Source organism: Cottoperca gobio, chromosome 4, assembly GCF_900634415.1.
Source record: "Cottoperca gobio chromosome 4, fCotGob3.1, whole genome shotgun sequence".
Taxonomy (NCBI): Eukaryota; Metazoa; Chordata; class Actinopteri; order Perciformes; family Bovichtidae; genus Cottoperca; species Cottoperca gobio.
Window position 1 is genome coordinate 17,239,149 of NC_041358.1, and position 20,015 is coordinate 17,259,163.

Below are 20,015 nucleotides of genomic sequence, written 5' to 3' on the forward strand. Positions count from 1 at the left end.
ACATTTAGGTGGTGTACTGTATGTGCGGTTTTGTGGCGGGGGATTGGAGGTGTGTTGGTGTTCAAAGAGAATCAAGAGATTTAAAAAAAAGACTTCCCTGCCCGTCTTACGTTCACTCTTTCAAGTCTCTGTACAGGTGCAGAGATTGATATTTGCAAGCATGTGCTAATTTGATTGGCAAGCTATATTTTCCTTTCCTATGCTGTACCCCTAAGCTCTTAGGCCCTCAATTGCCCCCTGAAAGCCCCTATATGCTGTACACAGGATTGATATTACTGCAGATATCACTTAGAAAACACCTGACGTGTCGGGCGGACCATCCGCACCTCCTTTTGACTGCTAAGTACCAGCTGGCGGGAGGTCCTCTGCGTTATGCAGCCGGTGATAAAAGTTGAACATTGATTTTGTGTAGCAGCTTGTAACTGTTAATGTTGAGACATCAATAGCAAAAGCAAAGCGCTGGTGCCTTAATAGGAGACCGAGAATGTGGAGGGTGCGAGCAGAGGCTGACTCTAAATCACAGAATCTATCCCTGCCGATCGATAGGACAGTAACTGCAAGTGTCCCTCTGCTTTCCTAATGTTTTATAATAAACTGACAGCCTGTAATAAGGCCAAGGGAGAGCGAGAATGAGAGGGAAGGAGGAGGAGGGGAGAGATGGAGGGCAACAGTTTCTCCATAGCTTGCCCGTCTTAAATCACCCCACATGAGATTGCAGGAGAGGAGCAGAGGAGGAGGTAGAAGAAGGGAGAAAAGGGTTTTTTTCTTTAGCGGAAAAAAACTTTTACAGGAACATTTTTCTTGTTGTACTCACTGCTACGGTAGTTAGTCAGTGTATTGATGAAGGGGAGGAGAGGTTTAGGGGATATGGCCTGTATTGCAGTGAGTTAAAGTGTGTATTAAATCCTACTGCTACCGTGCAGATGTCACTATATTCAGGTAGGAGTGCATGACTGGGCTACACGTGTTATGACTGTTACTGGGTGTGGAAAGTGCTGAAATTCATAAAGAGATTACTAGTCTTGTAACACTACTGATAGATGGTGAGTGAACTCGCTACTGTATGAACACTGTTGCAGGAGCGCTCTGTTGAGATAAAGTTGCATGCTTTGTATTGATATTGCTTTTGCGCTGATGCAAGTGTTACTCAGTTTTTTTCCGTTTGCTCATTATGAAGTTCTTATGATAAGAACATTTTAGAAATACAATTAAAATGTATATTGTATTATTACATTTGAAAACCAGGTATCTTTGATTCCACCTTGATAAACTTAATTCTTGAGAAAAACTATAAAACAAAACACATATACCTTGTTATTTCACTGTATGATCATACAAATGTCAACATTTCTGACAATTCAAGATTTTGGAGGCGATACTGCGGTTACACATTTAAGGTCTCTCTGGACTACTGACATTAAGTTGCTAATGTCGGTAACTTACCCTGCTACAGATTCAGCATTACTTTGGTGCTCAGGTCTTTGGAGACCTGTAGATTTGATACAACATATCTGTATTTTTATATGTGAGACATTGTGTATGCTGTCTAGTTTTTCTTTACTATGGTTTCAGGAGTAATGGATCCTTATAGATATGTTTTATTTAGTTACATCCTTAGGAGTCAGAGACTATGGTCCGCATCTATATGATGTGGCTTTTTTGGTCTTATCACTTATTTATCACTTAAGTATTTAATACTGGGGTCTGTCAATATACAAATCCTCGTTCAAACAACCCCCCGACCCTATTATGTTGCTTTACTCTATAATAACTGGCCTTGTTTGGAACCAGATAAAGAACAGTGTCAACATCATCATCATATAAATACATGTAAGAATGTGATAAGACCTAAAAAGAGAAGAAAAGACGGCAAGCTTGAGCCTTAAATTGGAAACTTTGGAGATAAACTGTACCGTATCTGAGGCGAGATATAAGGCTGAGTCTAAAGGGGGAGTCAGGTCAAGGGTGAGAGGCAGCGATCCTCAATGTCCCCACCACCACCACAACTCACCGCAACTGCTGCTTAATGACAACAGCCTGCAGTATTGCCAGGTAATAGTGGCAGGCTGTAGACCTGGAGCTTTTATTGCTTGATAAAGTCTGAAAGCCTTTTAGGCAGCCTCATTACATGGAATTCCCTACAAAGTGGCGGCCGGCTTCGGTAGCCGACCGCACACCGTGTTAGATTCGTAAAATTTACAGAAAATAGGCGGAAGTATTAGGTTCATTGCTTTAAGGCACACTCCCACGTACTGCTGATAAGATGAAAGAAAATGAAAGAAAAGTCGGGACACTCAAACATGATTAGCTGGGCTTGACTCTTCTGTCTGCGATAAAGTTTGAGCGAATATTTTTTGTTTGTTTACTGCGTCATAATAATGCCTGAAGGAAACTGATGGGGGGTAAAAAGATTTGTTTGAAAGATGAGAGTCTAATACTTCTCAATCAACACATGTTTGCAGAGCACTCCCCGAAGTTTCAAAACAAAGAGATGAAAAAGCAGTAGCTCCGTGCATGGATTGCACTTTATGAACATTTATACATACAGTCTTAGCTTCCCACTGCCACCACTGCAATCACATTCGTCAAGCATAGGGGCTGCTAGCTTGTACACACACATGCATACACACATCCTATGAAGCATGATTCATGCCACATTTCACCCGCATGCATCACACTGGAGTATCTGGGTATTTTCTCATGAACTTCTAGTGATGCAAAAAGGACATCTGAATTGTAATACTTCACACGTAAAACTGCATATGAGCATGTAAAATGTCTGCAAACCACATGTACTTCAAGTCTACGGTATTCACGTGTAACTTTATCCCACATGAGTCTAATAACTCTTTTTCTAAAAAGTCCCTTTTTTTGTTCAATTGTGTTATCCAATCCAAATCCATCATGTACTGTCTTCACTTATGAGGGTTGGATGTGAACACAATGGAAACTGATTTTTTGTCCCCACAGTATTTGTACTATTATATTGTAAATAATGAGATGTATAGCAGCCTTGGGGGACACAGGGGTGAGTAGTCCTTGTGTTTACACCTGTCATTTCTACTGTTTGGAATTTGGAGTTTATGTAAGTTATTTGTACTTGTGGTTAGTTTTTTTTGGTTGGCACCTTTGGCCACAGTACTGGTTAAATTAAAGGTAATGTTAGTTGTGTTGTGTTGTGTTTTCCTGGTCTCTCTTGATAGCAAAAGACAGTCACATTTCATATTGAGTCAAGCTTGACCGTAGGCCAGAGCCTAACAACCTACACACACACTAACAGTACCTTTATACATGTATTGATCAAGTCAAAGGTACAGATGATGACTCCGTTCTGTTGACTTACAGCCCAGTAAAATGCTTGGGTCCCACAGAGCAAGCAGCAAAAAAAGGGGGGAAAAGTCCCTATTATGTTGCTTTTAATTAAGTTGTAAAGCTTTTTTCCAGATATATGCTTCATTATTTGGCGCCTTCCTCGATCTCAATGGGTATAAATATTGAACCGTCGCTGCCTTTTGATGTTAATCAATCCCCATACGAATTCTAAATGATTCGGTTCGTTTCAGGAAATTAATATTTGCCAGGCTTTGCTGGGGAGAGGGCGGGTGGGGTGCATGAATTAGCCAGCTCCCTTGCTCGCTGGCCAGGGATCAGGGCATTGATTCTGAGCAGCCTCGGCTGTTGCTTAATTAGGACATACCTGTCTGGGAATTACGTGTTTTTTTTCTTCTTCTTCTCATTGTGTGGAGAGACAAATATAATAGAGAAACAGAGAAAGAGAGAATACTTGTCTTTTTTCATCAAGGTTAATCACGTTTGCTGTGTTTGTGTTGTTGTCAGCAGATTGGTGTCTGACCTCGCGGTGCACAAAACCTGTCTTCAGCGTGTGGCGCACTAAACATGCTAATGAGAGATTCCTGCATAAGAGTACGGGTGGTGTGTTGATGAAGTGCTGGAATGGAAAGGTAAATGGAGAGGTTGGTTTAAGCACCAACGACGGATGGGGAAACAAAATCAATGTTGCTCACTTATGAAATGTTACTGTGACACAATTTCAATTGTTTTTCAATATTGTTATGGAATTGATATCTATTAGACAACTCATTGCAAAGGCATGTCTCACTTCTCATTTGTTTTGAGGTTTGGTGATTATCTCTGCCCCTTATTATGCTTGCTTTGGTAGTTTTAAGAGTACTTTAAAGTACAGACAGACACTTAACACAAGTTTAAATGAATGTAGTTAAGACATTTAAAGGAAGGAAAGGGGTGGAGAAAAAGCTGTGAGAGGGAAGAAAAAAAGATGAATGGCGGTTAAGATGCGGGTGAAGATAAACGAGGAGCGATGGAGGTGGACGTGAGGATGGAGTTGTGATAGATTGAGCCATGCAAAGATGGATGTGAAAAAAATAGAGAGAGAGAAAGGGCAGAGGAATGAGAGAAGAGACAATGCAGAGGGGTTGGATGGATGGTGAGGGATGGAGCACGGAAGGTATGGATAGGTGGGTGTCTCTAAACTCCAACCTCAGAGCCTGACTAATCACTTGACAGACAGCTAATGTGATGCTGAGGCAGCTCCTGAATCACTGACACTCACAATGGATTTCTGATCACTGACCTAGAATAAAGAACAGCCAACATTACTATACACATCATTTAATCCTGCTTTGAATCTTTATTTCGTCGTATCAATTGGCTGTATATTGTGAAAATAGATTTGCATTTTGTGTTCGAGTCTGTTATCTTTAGACAAACTTAACAGGCTCAGAGGAAAATGTTGATAATTTTTCTACCCTTGTGTTTGAAGGCAAACAAGAAATGGGTCTGGGTCGGATTTTCTTTTTTCTAACATATTTTGGATCAAATGATGAATTGATTTTTTTAAGAAAATAATCAACAGATCAATCAATGATGAAAATTATCATCATTTGCTACCTTAATTGATAACGATGAAGTTCAAATAAACTGCTGCAATGGGCAGATTAAATAAACATGCATGACATTATGGATCAGTATTTCCAGAGTTTAGGGTTCCAGACAAACATTTGGAAATTAAGTTTACACATAGTTAATAGAACTACCAACGAGACTTCTTTAAATAAACTTTTGGTACAGAGGAATCAAACACAAGCCTAAATTCTCCACATTTTAGCAGCTTTTCACCGACTTTGTTCCTTCTAAAGGCTTCAATATGGGAGCATTATTTAGGGCTATGTCCACAAATCTGCTCTCTCCGCTGGGAACATTTACCAACCCGCGCTGGTCTGGCAGCTACTCTGGTTCTCTTCTAGGCTGACAAGGACTGGCAGCGCTTGTCTCACCCAATTACACCTGACGGGGTCTGACCTGTGGAGCTGGGTTAACTGGTTGCTTGGCTGAACACTCTCTGACCTCTGTCACTGCGTCTGCTTTGCCAGTATGGAAACCGTCTGTGTGGTGTCATCAGGCATGCATCTGTATGAGTTTTAGTAAAAGTTGAATAGTAAAGCTTGTTATTTTTTCCTTTTCTGTTGACAGTTGTACATTCTTTGCAGGGTTCAGCAGGTTTCAAGCAGCACAATATCACATCATTTACTCATTTTAAAGAAGCACATGCGCCATACCAAGGAGATGCCTAGTACAAACTCAGATTTCTACAACATAACTCCTGCATTTGAACTTGTGAACTTGTCACATTTCTCACCTCTGGCCTTTCATGTCACCTGGTCATATATACAACTACCTGTCAGTCTTTCTATTAGGGCCTGTAAGCCTTTTAAAGGAAATCAAAGTCCCATTAACAGTGTTCTTACACCATAGTAGTAATCCTTTACTGAACTCTGACCCAGGCAGCACTCACTCTCTCTCTCTGTGCCGTTTTGTGGGTCTCTTGGTCAACACCCAACACACACAATCATAGCTCACAGTCCCACAAACACTTAAGAGATCAATGCTTTGAGAGTGATAATCTCCTCCTTGGTAGAGGGTGAAAGCCTTCACTTAAGACGAGCAAAGAGTGACAGGGGGACAGAGAGAGAGAGAGTGAGAGAAAGAGAGAGAGAGAGAGAGAGAGAGAGAGAGAGAGAGAGAGAGAGAGAGAGAGAGAGAGAGAGAGAGAGAAAGAGAGAGAGAGAGAGAGAGAGAGAGAGAGAGAGAGAGAGAGAGAGAGAGAGAGCAGAGCAGAGCAGAGCAGAGCAGAGCAATAGAAAGACAAACACCCAGAGATCAGGACAAGTGTCTCCTCTCAGCTGGAGTGACAACTATATCCCTGTCTTTATCGACAACTGGCCTAACTAAGAGCTCTGCTGGCAGGGAGGAGGTGATCCATCCATCCACAAAAAGAGAGAGAGATGGAGAGTGAGAGGGTTGTAAGAGAGGGAGAAATACGAAGACACAAACAGAACGGTAGTGAAAGAAAAACAGGCAGGGAGATATCGGGAGGAATGCCATTACCTCCATGACCCGCATGAGTTGAGCAGTAGAGCATGATTAAAGTCAGGGTAATATCATTCTTACACCAAATGAAAGTATTTCCTCAAACATAACCAAGCAGTATCTGTGATAGGAGTACAGTAGCAGTGTCACGGTAAGTAAGGCAATAGCAGTATAGTACAAACAGTAGTTCCCCGTATCAAACCTGTGTCATAATGAATGCACCCCATTTATATTACAACAGTGACCAATGTTCAAGTTTAATGAAGCTAATGAAAAGGGAGAGTCAAATCATTTAGTTCAGCAGTGAGTGCAGAACTTTCATGCCTCATTTTACTACAGTCCTTAATTAATTGGCTCTACTTGTAGTTCAAAAGCAGCTGTGTGAACATACACACAGCTGCGTGAAAACACACACGCTTTCTCATTGCCACACACATTATGCACTTTCCCTCAGGTAAATGTATGCATCTCAACCTCACATCTCTGTTCAGCTGTGTTAGATATTAATCAGATCAATCCTAAATCTCCTGGCTTTACATTACCCGAGCCTCCCCCCCCCCCCCCCCCCCCCCCCTCACCCCTCCCCTCCACCTCCACCAACACTGATCCCCTCTCAGCCAGCTCTACGGCGTCTGTGTCGGGATTCATTCACGGGAGGCCTGAACTGCCGGGGGCGATACACATCCCTCAGGTGAGCCTTTCATTATGGATGATGTTTCTGCCAAATTATTTAGACCCTGAGCCCCAGCAACACCCCTGCCCCATAAAAGACCCACACAAACAAACGCACGCATGCACACAGACATACACACTCCAAAGCCCCACTGCAATCCGCCCCATTCCTCCCTCATTCTTTGCTGTACCACAAACACCCACTAACACAAACATTAATCCTTCCTGATCACCTCCGCGTGTGCATGTGTGTGTGTGCGCTTTTGTCAAGCAGTTCATTAGTCGCTCTTTCTTTGTTTAGAAGAGGTAAAGAAGTGAAGCGTGACCCCTGTGGATTACAGGTGGATAGAGGGAGGGGAAACTGAGGATGAGGAAAATATTCATCATATGTATGCTGCTCTCAGTGCCATGGAGGGGCCAGGTTGAGCAAAGCTACCTTGACATCATCGGCTGCAGTAATGTAGGATGTTAAAATAGGTTTGGTAGAGTTTCTGCTTGTGTGTGTGTGTGTGTGTGTGTGTGTGTGTGTGTGTGTGTGTGTGTGTGTGTGTGTGTGTGTGTGTGTGTGTGTTTGTGTGTGTGTGTATTCCTCTGAGGCCATTTGCTGCAGACTTGTTAGGAAAGAGACAGAGATGACAGTCTCCTGGCAATGTCTGACCTCGGCTTAGAGAGTGGAGAGAAGATTTGGGATCTGAACACACATACACACACTCATCAATGTACCCCTTCTCTTCGTCCCTTAACTCATTTGGCTACTTATCCCTCCACTTCCCCTCCCCTCCCAAATCCCATGCTTCTTTTCTCTTCCCAGCCTCACCTCCCTCCCAGCTGCCCGTCCCAAATGCTTCACGGTACCTGCCTCCCACCAATTCCCACTCTCTCACACTTCATCATGCTCCTATCTCCTCCTTCTCATCCTTTCCTTCCTCTCCTACTCCCCTCCTCAATTGACACCCAACTCCCTCTTTTCCTTTCTGCCCTGCCAAAGCTCGATCAGAGAGAAAACCCCCTAAAAATCCCCTTTGAACCATACACACAATTAACATTAAAAAACACTCTCATCCTCTTGGAACTCCCTATCCTAACTGTATCGCACCTACTTTCACCCGACCTACAATACATCTTAAGAACAGAGAAGCTCGGATTACAACACACAGAAACAATGACTTCATTCTCTGCTCAGGATGCCATTACTCCACTACATCTTTATAGCAAATAGTATATTTATATTCATATTATTGTTCAAAATCTCATATATAACATCTTTAAATTGCATAGTTGTGTGTAAAAGCTTGCTTTATATCTTGCTCTGTTGGAAGAGGACCATACTTCCCCTCTTTCTTTCCTCCCACACTTTCTCTTTTGTCCCTTGTAGACCACTGCTCCCTCCCTTCCTTCCCTCCCAACTCCTATCCTCCTTCTTCCTTCCCTCTCTTCCACACCCTCCCTCCCCCACTTTCTTATTTCCATTTCCTCTCTCTCCCATCCTTCCTGTGTCACTCTATCACCTGCATTACTTGATCCTCAATCCCCTACTCCTACCTCAGGAGCAGTGACGTTTCGGGGGGCGGAAACAATTGCACCAGAAACTTTTTTTTATTGTATCTCCCCCTCAAAGATTCCCACTTCAGGGTTTTCAGAGACTTACCCAGGCTGAATAGGACCAGGAACTTGAGGCAGACGAACTCCCGTTGGTCTAGCTGCAGGGAACGTAGCTTGGCCACCAGCTCCTGGGCATGGCTCAACAGGTTGTTGAGGGTGGCTCCCGCCTGTGAAGCGATCACTGCATAGTCCACCTGAAATATGCAAGGAGACACGGATGTAAGGAGATGCTCTGAATGCAGAAAAAACCCTTAAGGATCAAGGTACCCAGTGATGATTCATGGTTGTTGAATAGAATATCCAGATAGCTTGTTAGAAACTTAGTGGGTAGCTAGGCTAGTAGATAACTCATTATGTTTAGATACAGTACACTAAATAAATATTAGCTTCCCCTCTCTTACTATGTTGGCTTCTTTTACTTTTTCAGTTTCTAACTGTAGATATTTGTTATTGTTTTGGTTGCCTATCTGCCATTTTTCAACCAATATCTAAAACCCCAATGTGCAAAAATGATTGACAAATATACAACACTTGACTGTACCCTGAACGCATCACCACCATGAGCTCCATGTAATGATTTTTTCATCTGTACCTGCTCTATAGCAAAAGCGCTTTGGTCAGTCTGTCAGAGCGGGACACACTGGTGTATGTGTAAAAAACAAAGCAGCTGCAGGCGGTAGGTTTTTGCTGTTTAATAGTTTTTTTTTACGACAACATGCTGTGGGCGTTTGGAGAAAGCATGGGAGCTCACTTCCAACTGATAGACCTGCCAAATTTGACTTCTCTCTTTCTCTCTGTGTTCTGTTATGCAGCAAAACAAAAACGTGCATGCTGAGACATGACAAAAAACAAGACAGATAAATAGATTTCCCATAAACCCATTTTCTTCAGTCCAACCCATCTGTCCAAACACACACACACACACACACACACACACACACACACACACACACACACACACACACACACACACACACACACACACACACACACACACACACACACACACACACACACACACACACACACACACTCCTTTTTTAGGTGTACTCCATATCTGCAGCCGCAGCACATTTGTCTGGGAGGCAAGTCCTTAGCCGCCACTCAAAGTAAGCAGGACCATATTACATTTTTATATTTATTGACAATTCATTACCATAATTGACTGTGCTAGGGTTTTCAGGGGAAGGTAGGTGTTGGCGTGCGCAGTTCCTGAAGCTCAGGGAGGAATAGGGTTCCTGTGAGCCCCCATTTGCAATTAAAAACACCCCTGGATTTGGAATTTATTTATCGTGTAAATAGGATGATTGGAGCCTGTTTTTCATCTGTCTGAAGAAGGGAAGGGTCAAAGTAAGGTAAATGTTAAAAATACATCATGTTTTTGCTCTCTTCTCCTGTCGTATTCGCTGCTACTACACCACTGTACCTCTCTCGATTTATCCTTAATTCCTTTGTCCCTCTCTCTTTCCTCCTTCCCACCTTCGAGACGGTTAAGAGTTATGACTCGTTGAAAAGCAGACACTGCCCCCCTTCCAAGGTGTCAATCAATTTACATAAAATCAACTGTGCATGAAATAACTTCATTGAAGGATTGGACTGTTGATGGTGATGCCTTGGGTTATTGCCTTCTAGCCTTAAGTAAAAAGAGAGAAGAAAAAAAGGCTATAATGTCACTATAGCAGACTTAGCACTAACCCGGGAGACCTGCGTATCAGTCAATCAATCAATACTACTTTATTATCCCTCCTGGAGAGACATAAAGAGTAAATATATGAATAAACCTTCAAATCTAAACCCATCATGAATACGATGAACAATCTTAGCAGAACATTAAAGATGAATATGGAAGGTGAGAATGGTTTGATGGGTAGAGGGCTTTGATGTGTGTGGAAGACGGGGATGGAAAATGTACCTTGTTTGAAAGCACAGAAATCTACGACTGGCTGAGGGACTTCTGTTTTTGCATTTCTTCTTCATTTGAATTTCATGTACACCAGGAGCGTTGCACTATCAAAATATCAGGATTTTCAAACCAAAAGCTGGCTGCCAAGCTGCAAGGCCTTGCTTAATCATTCAACAGTTCAGTCCAATCTTTGTCATTTCATGTTTGCTCGCATTTGTACAAGTTACGCTATGCTTTTGATCCTGTGACAGGATAAAGTACGAGCCTCCTTTCTTCTACCCAAAACAAAAAAAAAACACCAACTCATGGCCATTTCTCCGTGGTTTTGGTGACATGACGACATGCAGAAGTTCAGAGAAAGACAGAAAGTAAGTAAAAGACAGAAATGAACAAGTGAGGAACTTGAGAACAAGAGAAGAGATAGAAATTGAATGACAGTAAATATGCTGGTACCATGGATAGATTTCTTTTCAAAGGCCAGTATGAGTGCAGCGTCTGACTGACAAGAGCAAAGAAGAGGCTTGATTCAAAGTAGAAGGGGAGAAAATCTGTCCAAATTTCAATTTAAACAAATCGTCTGACCTACAGTCATTTTCTAAAAAGAACTGAAAATATCTGCCAATGTGAGGACATTTTGTTTCATCCCAACACAAACTTTATCTTGGTAATATTTTACGGAAAATAAATGTTTTTTATAGGACTTGAGAACATATTGAACAATGTTTTTTTTTTTTTTTTTTAATGCTCCTGTAAATTATTGTCAGTCTGGTGCAGTTTGACACCACGCAGTTCAAATGTTATCAGGCGTATTCAGCCTGAGAGATCTGCCTCCCAGTTGCAGAAAATAGACCAGGATGCAATGCAACAAGAAGATATGTGGACTTTTTCATAAAAGGAAAATCTGTCTTCCTCTACATATAAAGTTCAATCCTCCTCTCTGAGCTTTAGCAAAGAATGATCCGACAAAAAGAAAATAAATCATCAACATAGCTAAAACTTTAATTTAGGAAAATAAAAACGTTTTGACTTGTTCACACTCATCGAGTTATTATAATGTCCCATAGACCACTATGATGAGCATATTGTAACAATTAACTTATTAACCCACTGCAGACCAATGTGGTCAATGAACAGGGCAGTATGTTGGCCCAAACTGTCGTTATCTGATTTGTGTGCGTGTGTGTGTGTGTGTGTGTGTGTGTGTGTGTGTGTGTGTGTGTGTGTGTGTGTGTGTGTGTATCATTTGCTTAGGGTAATGCTGCTACTGTGTTCTAAATATCCCCGGTGTTATTGCTGCGCTGTCACCCCTGGCCAGGCAGAGAATAATAGGAAATAATGAACTGTTTCAGAGCCTCACACTTGCGCACACACACACACACAGGCACACACACATTTCCCCATTGCCCCCCTTCAACACCAGCTGTTCATTAACCAAAGTATGCAAACGAAACTGCCGTCCTGCGCCTCCCCTGATTATCAGCCCCTCCTCCTCCTCCACCTCCTTACCACTCTGGTCTCTTCAAACTGCTCTCATCATCTCCGCCTCGATCTCTCCTCACTTCATCTCCTTCTTTCTCCCTCTTCGTCCCCTATCACCTTTATTTTCTCCTCCTGTCTTCCCTAGTCTTCCCTTACTTGTCTACATGTCCTGTCTCTTCTTTCTCATTTGCTTCTTCTCCATGTCAACAGGATGTCCTTCTTTTTCTCTCTTTCTCTTATTCTCCTTTCTCACCCTCTCTCTCTCTCTCTCTCTCTCTCTCTCTCTCTCTCTCTCTTCGCTCTCTCTCTCTCTCTCTCTCTCTCTCTCTCTCTCTCTCTCTTTGCGTCTTCTTACTTCCTTCCTTCTCTCTTCTCAACATATCTCTTTCTGTCTTTCCTCTCCTCTCTGCCATGTTGTCTAAGTCCTCCATCTCTCCTCTCATTTTCTCCTCTTCACTTCCCGTCTTTATCCCTTCTTTTCCTTTGCCCTCTGCTTCCATAACATTTCTATCACAACTCTTTATCCTTTTCCTTTCCTCTCTGCATAATCCTCATTGTCTGTCCTCCTGCCTCCTTCATCATGTGTCCAACTCTCCGTCACCTGTTACTTCAACACTACTCGTCCTCCTTTGCTTTCTTCTTTCTCTTTACCTGTTCGTGTGTATATTGACAAGATGTGCTTGTTTAAGTCAAGTAGATATTTTACCGAATACTTCTACTATAATAGTACTATTGACCATGGTTTGCACTACTCACCCTACTCAAGTACTACTGCTTATTTACCAGCAGGCAGTACTTATTCACTTTTTCTGAAAGTCTACCCCTGACCTTGTCTTCATCCAGAAGCATGGAATTAAAGCAGTACTTCCCTGTATACAGTACACTTGCCTTGCTTCAATATTTATTCCAGCATCTATTGTTGTAAAACATTTTGTTAAAGACCAATGGGTTGGAGAGCCAGCCAATCAATAATGTATGACTTCTCATCTCACTGACAGCCATACTACTGGTCATGACGAGCAGGCTCATGTCTTTGTGTGTGCATGAGATTATGAAAATCACACGCTGAAGGACTCTTCCCTGCATGCTCTGTTTTGTGTGTTTACTGTTTGACAGTTTGTTATGTGAGTGTGTGTATGAAAGAAAAACAGAATCACAATGTCCTGACACTTTGAGGACCTCCGTTTGGGCCTCAGGCATCAGCTCCCACCAAGTTCCTTAAGGGCCTCAGTAAAACAAAATAACACACTTTTTCCGCATTCTTTATCTTTCCGCCCACTCACTCTGCTGCAGAATGCGTAACCAAGTGCTTTATTTATTCGCTGGCAGAGTCTTCATGCAAAGAGAAAAAAAAATGCTAAATTGATTATTCTGGTGACATTAGTATATATCTATAAGCATAATCTATTTTTAATGAAGAGGGGACTCCTGTGTGGCTGAATGATCAATAAGGCTTTAAGGGAAATGTTGAGGTGTTGCAGAGTCCTTTGAAGAGCGAATAATGCATGGTTGGCAAGACTTTGGACGAAAAAGGAAAGGGCGGAGGTAGCTGGAAGTTTCCAGGGTGGGGTTTAACAAACTCACCTGCTGGCCAGTGACCAATAAGATGGAGCCCTCCTTGGCATGCATCACCTGCCGAAAGACGTGGTCAAGGATGAGAAGTTCGCTCCAGCAGTTCTGCAGGAGCTTCATCTGGTCGTCCACCTGGTAAGAAAAAAACAAATCATGTCAACTACTTTATCCTCCTATAAGAAGTCTACGTTGGAGTGATTAAATGTCTAATCCATAGTAATGTCATCACTGCAGATTGTACAGACTGCACTCTTTTACTGTGTGTCAGGGCCTGTTGACCCCATGGTGAAGTTTGTCAGTATGTAACCCGAGTGGCATCTTTTTTTTTTTTTACTATTTTGTTATTTCAGTTTTACATTTAAACAAATAACATATATATCCTGTTTTAAGTGTGTGTTAAGTTATGTAAAACATTTTATTTTTTATATTTCACTCAAGCACAGGAAGTGTCCCTCCCTCAAAACATAAAGTCGAGGCACTGCGGCCTGTAAATACCACAGGCAGCTGTTTGCGAGGTGAACTTGCTCACAGGTCAATCAGGCTCGCACCTCTGGCATTATTTTTTCAACCTTTCACAAAGCTCAAAAGTCCCCTGTACACACACTAAAGCTTTCTCGTGTGAACCTTTCAAAACTCAGTTTAGCACTTTGCTACAGTACGTGCCTGATTTAACAATGTTGCCAGGTTTATCTGTTTGCCTGTTGCCAGCAGTTTCTGAGTGATTCCACAGATGATAATAATTAAGCAGCCTTTTTTTTCTCCTCCTGAATGCCAGCCGCTGGCTCCCAGGGACCTGCCAGGTGAGCTTGGGAAGCTGATGCAGGTCAATTGGTGGTCCTGTACACCAAAACAACCCCCTCCATTGTAACTGTTAGTCTCTTCCCATGCCTGGCTGTGTTAATCATTACTCCGCATAGCCAGACTCAGACACAAAAAGGCCACATTGAGAAGGAAGGAATGAGGAAAATGTATGAGAGGCTCTTTCTTTCTCGTCCCTCCCCCCCACCCCCCCTTTTTTTTTATCAACAAACATTGTCCTCTTTGTGGTATCATTGGGAATAATGTGTCTTTCTGGGCACACTGTGGTTTTGTGGTGATGTGAATAACTTTGTTGCTTTGAGTCTGTGAGAACTGTGTCTGTGTTTGTGATGTTCATCACCAATGTCAACCACAACTTGTAGGGTGAAGAATGTGGATCGATGTTAACCTTTGCGACAAAGGCAGGTGCACCATGAACACTGCTGAAAGGAATTTTCTTTTTGCTGTCTGGGAATTGCACAAGGATTCGTTTGTTGAAATCTGCAATGACCTTAGGTAAAAATGTGATGTTGACAACTATAGCTCTTTCAATAAACGTCAAACACTTTATTAGCTTGTATGACATGGCAGTGTGGCCAAGTCTGAAGTCTATTGCTTGTTGATTAGGAATGTTATGACTGGTGATTGGGGCTAGTGTCAAACAGTGTCTGTTTACCTTTCACGCAGACATAGCAATAGCGTTGCATTAACATTGACCTAGCAAAGCCAAATCATACACACTGTTGGAGGACATCATTATTTTGGTGGTTTTTGGCCACAACTGCCATTTGGTAGCTATACTGGCTGGTAACCTTTCAGGTAATTAAAGTTAATCTGGCGCAGTACCATACTTAAGTGGCTTACAGGCGATCATCCTACCTTTTTCATGCCTACACCTAAATTAACTGTTCACAAAATCTAAAAGATACATAGTATGGTGACAGCAAAATGCAGCAAAAGATCCCAAAAGTATCCAATCTTTGAATACCTTACGTGTCTCATTTCTCTTTAATCAGTGAAAGTCAAATGACAAAATACGACAAAGCTTCTGTGACCTTTTCTAACATTTCTAACAGAATCATGACATTTTTTCGTCTCCCTCCTTCACATATGTTTTTTTGTGGTCCCACACTGAAGGCGTCTCAAGAACAAGATGAACAACTTCAAATGCCTTCATTAAACCTTCAGAGAGCAAGAAACACAGTTAAAGGAGGGACTTCTCCATACTGTGCCCCACTCTTCTTCTCTTCATTTCTCCATATACCCTGGAAGCACGTGTAACAGCGTGTATGTGTGTGTGTGTGGACGGATGGGTACATGTATGGCTCTTCAAAGGACCCCCCTGCATGTCAGCGGTGCTTGCAAGTGTCGGGGTCCTCATCAAAGGGCTGTCCTCACTCTGCCTGCCTGGAAGCTCTTCTCTGACAAGAGGCCTGGGTCATCAAAGGCGGGCAGCTCAGAAGGGATGACGGCGGGTGATAGTAGCCTAGACGAGGGCTCGGGACACCCGCCTGGAAATGGGCGACTGGTGACAGACAGACAGGCGTGAGGGCGGGCCAGGGGTTGGGGTTCAGTTCGCTGACCTTTTAAGTGCCAGCGACACGAGCTGTTTCCCTGACAAGCTCTTCCTTTGCTGTGTCAAATGAGCAACGTTCATGGCGCCTGATCTTACGAGATCTGCTGCCTGCTCTCTCAGATAATATGAACCTTTTGACACGGAGTCACCGAGCGCTTCGTCCCATGTTTTCATGAGCCCTGAATACAATCTCTTTGCAGAGAAAATGCAACCAATAAAGTCAATAAAACACTAGCTGAATGCCTTTCTCAATTTGATTTATTCACAATATGACACTACAAAGTTCAAATGAGCAGTTTGTTGAACTCACTAGGAGCAATAAAACAGCTGATTATTTTGTCAGTTAATCCTTATCTCGCCACATGGTCATGGAACATTTAGATAACTGCTAATTTACTGTTTCCAGTTTTGTCGACTGAGTAGGAAACAAACCTGTTGTTGTGTTGTAATTCCTTGAGTGTTTCTCACTTCTCCATGTTGCTGAGTGATAAACAGTACGCTTGATATCACTGCTATCACTGTTTCCGATTGTATTACTAACAACACATCCAGAAATAAGATAATTCAATGTTATTTATTGACATGGTTGTGCAGGTGGAGCATCTTAGACTCGAAATGTTTTGAAAAATTCTCTCTGGACATTAAAACAGTACAAAAGTCAGAATGAAGGGTTTGGAGGATAAGTAGTTGTAAAGCGTATGTCAGTTCTACACTAAAGAAGATATATTAGCTGAAGTGAGTGACTGAAGCGTTGTGCGTTACTGGATTATTAAAAAATATGAAAGTGAATATTTTATTAGCTAAAAATACATCGGCCACCATGCTATATTTGCAACTCCCTATAAGACAGTAATGTTAGACATGGTCCAGATTGTTTTTTCACTCATTTTAATGTAACAACACTAGTTAGTAACATTCTTTTTCCCAAGCACGATGGTTGCCTCTAACACACAAACTAAACGAGCATAATGTTTATTCATCAAGTGCAGCCTATTTATTTAGTTTCTATAAATAAACACGTCCTTATGTCACTGGATGAATAACCCAAATAAAGGAGAATAGTTAGCTATACTCTGTTAATGATAAGTAAAATATGCATGGAGGTTTGATGTATTATAGCACCTGTACTGCTTCGAAAAGTATGACAAAGCTCAACATTTCTAATTTCTGCAGTTTTAATTAGTTTTGCTGAAGAATTACATTTGCTAAATGAAAAACTTCAGAAATATAATTCTGTAAGTTTCCTAATTTTAAATATAACATTGGATTTCACCTCTGATTTCAATTTCCAGGCGAAGCAAGCTCAAGGTTATGTAATTGGTAGATTAGAGCTGATAGTACACGGACAAAAGAAACCGGCGCCGCTACATCATTTTCTTACTCTCATACATTTAGTCTTTGTATGCTCGCTGTAAACTTGAAAACCAACCAAATGTAGTCGCGATTAACATAACAAAACCTTACTCTGAAATTGTCTATTGAGTAAAGGTTAGCTTAGCCATGACCTGACCTGACATAAAATGATATACAATTAAGTTGTGGTTCAAAAACATCATTTTGCATTTAGAGTCAAAACACACTATTTTAGTTACACAGTTAAACATTCAGAGCAGAATTTTTTTCGCAACATTAGCGAAGAGTTTTCTACTTTTCCTTCCACTTTTTGAACAATCCCAAGTCTCTACCTGTCCTTGGAATGGAGCAAAACTCATTATAAGGATTTAGCTTCTAAGGTTTACGCAGTTGCAGAAAACACACTCCTCAGAATTCATTCAAACTGGCCTCAAAATCCACATTTAAGGCTTTTCAAGGTGTATTCTATTTAATATTTTAATATCATCACCAGTGTTTGGTTAAAAAAAAAGAGAGAGAAGCAGGAACTTCTACTTGCAGCAGCCAGCAATGAAAAATACATATCCTCCAAGAAACCAATTTAACACCTTTATGATCGTTCAGGCGAGTGGGATCAATGCCAGGATCAATCGCTTAGCCCATAGCTTTTGTTCAAAACCACTGGCTGAGATTAATGGGATTTTCCAGAGAGAGAGGTAGAAAAAGAAAGAGAGCAATGGTGAGAGGGGGAATGAAAGTGCCAGACAGGGAATGAGAGAATGAGAAAAGACTTGGGGGAAATTGAGAAAATAAAACATAGTGATTAAGAGCAGATATTCCCTCCATTTCTGGGTAAATGTAAATTAATTGCAAATGGAGCATTCAGATGCTCGCTGACAAAAGTAATGTTTATTCATAGCCCCCTGCTAAGAGTAGAGCAATTATCATGGTGTGTTGAGTCAAAACAGGCCAATGTAGTAGACTCTTTCCCCCCTTTCTTGTGGCCGGATTTTGGTCTAGTGCCACGAGCATTGTTAAGCTTCGTACGGTACGGCGTGCTTTAACGAGAGTACACAGCTGGATCTGATTTTAATAAGTTGTTCCATTTTTGATGTAGCCTAATGAACAGATTAATGGAATCTCCTTCTGTGGAGCCTTAATGAATGGAGCGAATCATTTTTTTTAAGACAGGGGGGAGAACACACACACACACACACACAGACCATGAGTTTATCTGCCTCAAACGACTTGTACATAAACAATAGCTGTGCTTCTATCTTTCCGTCTCTCTCTGCTGGACAAGAATCAATGCTGTCTCGGGGTACTACAGGTAAGGTTTGAAGCTGACATCAATGCCCGTGCGTCTCTAGCAGCCATCCTTTGGTGCGGTTCTATCTTGGCATCTGTTCGCCTTGAGCCAAACAGGCCCTGTATTCACCTGGGAACAGGCATTAATTCACCTAGAACAGCGCCTGTTGTTCTCAGAGTGCTGCGAACATTTAATTATGTCGTGCTTGAATGTACTGTAGCTCATTTCCAGTTTATAGTTTGGTAATTTAATTGAAAAGAGTCTCAGTGTGGGGTTCCATCACCAACAATAGGATTTGTGCAACTAATTGGTCATCAATGTATGACAAATCATGGCGATGTTGATACTTTTACATTCAATCCTGCTCACCTGAGATCAAATCTTACTATCAGATTACTATTGTCTTAACAAAGACCAAACTACAAAGTAGGCTAAAAAACAGGTGACCATTGGCTCAGTGCAGCAAATGGTTCTTGAATCTAACCGCAAATCATTTTGGGCTGACATAACTTTGAAAAGCCACAAATAGAGTTACATCCATCTGAAAAAACAACAGAGTGAGTGACAAAATCCCCGGGATGTTCCAGCTATGTGACCTGCTGGTTGGGGAGAGGTGAGCTTTGGGTGTCCATGTTCCAAACTATGTCCGGCTCTTCTCTACATAATGCAGAAGCGAATGAGAATACAAATCATTATCCCTCCCTCGCTTCCCCAAACCAGCTCTTGTTTGTCATGGCACACAGTTCACGTGTTCCTCGATCCTGGCGGGGTGATAAGAATGCTGGGAAAATGAGCAGGTGGCAGGTGGCGCTGCTAGTCGAGGGGGAGGGGGCCTGAAGAGAGGAATGATAATACTAGATAATGTAGCGAGCAACTAGCTTCAGTGAAACTGACGTTGTCAACTAAAAGACAAGGTTGAAGATTGAAGCTATTCAAGCTTCACACCTGTTGGTGACCTTCCATTTTCCCTGAAAGTGTAGCTGCCTTTTAGGATCCTGCTCTACCGATGCACTCATACAGTGAATCAACATGGTCAGTAAACACTCAGAAATCCATGCATTCCTTTTAGAGCTGGGCAGCGAGGGAAACTCAACTCAACTGTTTTGACAGTAAAAAAAAAGAAAACTTCTTATTCTCCTACAAATGTGATTTTATTTTGAAGGAAACAAAGTACTTAATGCGTTTGTCTATAGTCAGAGTGGTCACTTCAGTCTATTAATAAATGTGGTATAATCAGATTGATCATAAGCCAACTTGGACCCAGATAGATTAATGCTTATTTCTCTAAAAGACAATAAGCTAGCAGACATCAGCTTGATACAACTTCATGTATGCAATGTTTCTATGTATGTGACTATATGTAC

At 41.8% G+C, this 20,015-nt stretch overlaps 1 protein-coding gene across 1 annotated transcript in view; it reads right to left on the reverse strand.

Moving 5' to 3' along the window:
* Positions 1–20,015, reverse strand: part of nr5a2 (nuclear receptor subfamily 5, group A, member 2) — a 64,117-nt gene that overhangs the window by 12,667 nt on the left and 31,435 nt on the right. The window contains exons 5-6 of the mRNA XM_029429755.1: positions 13,649–13,768; positions 8,729–8,876 (exon numbers count right to left, since the gene is read on the reverse strand). Coding sequence (XP_029285615.1) covers positions 8,729–8,876; positions 13,649–13,768 — 268 coding nt within the window. The remainder of the gene's footprint in view (positions 1–8,728; positions 8,877–13,648; positions 13,769–20,015) is intronic.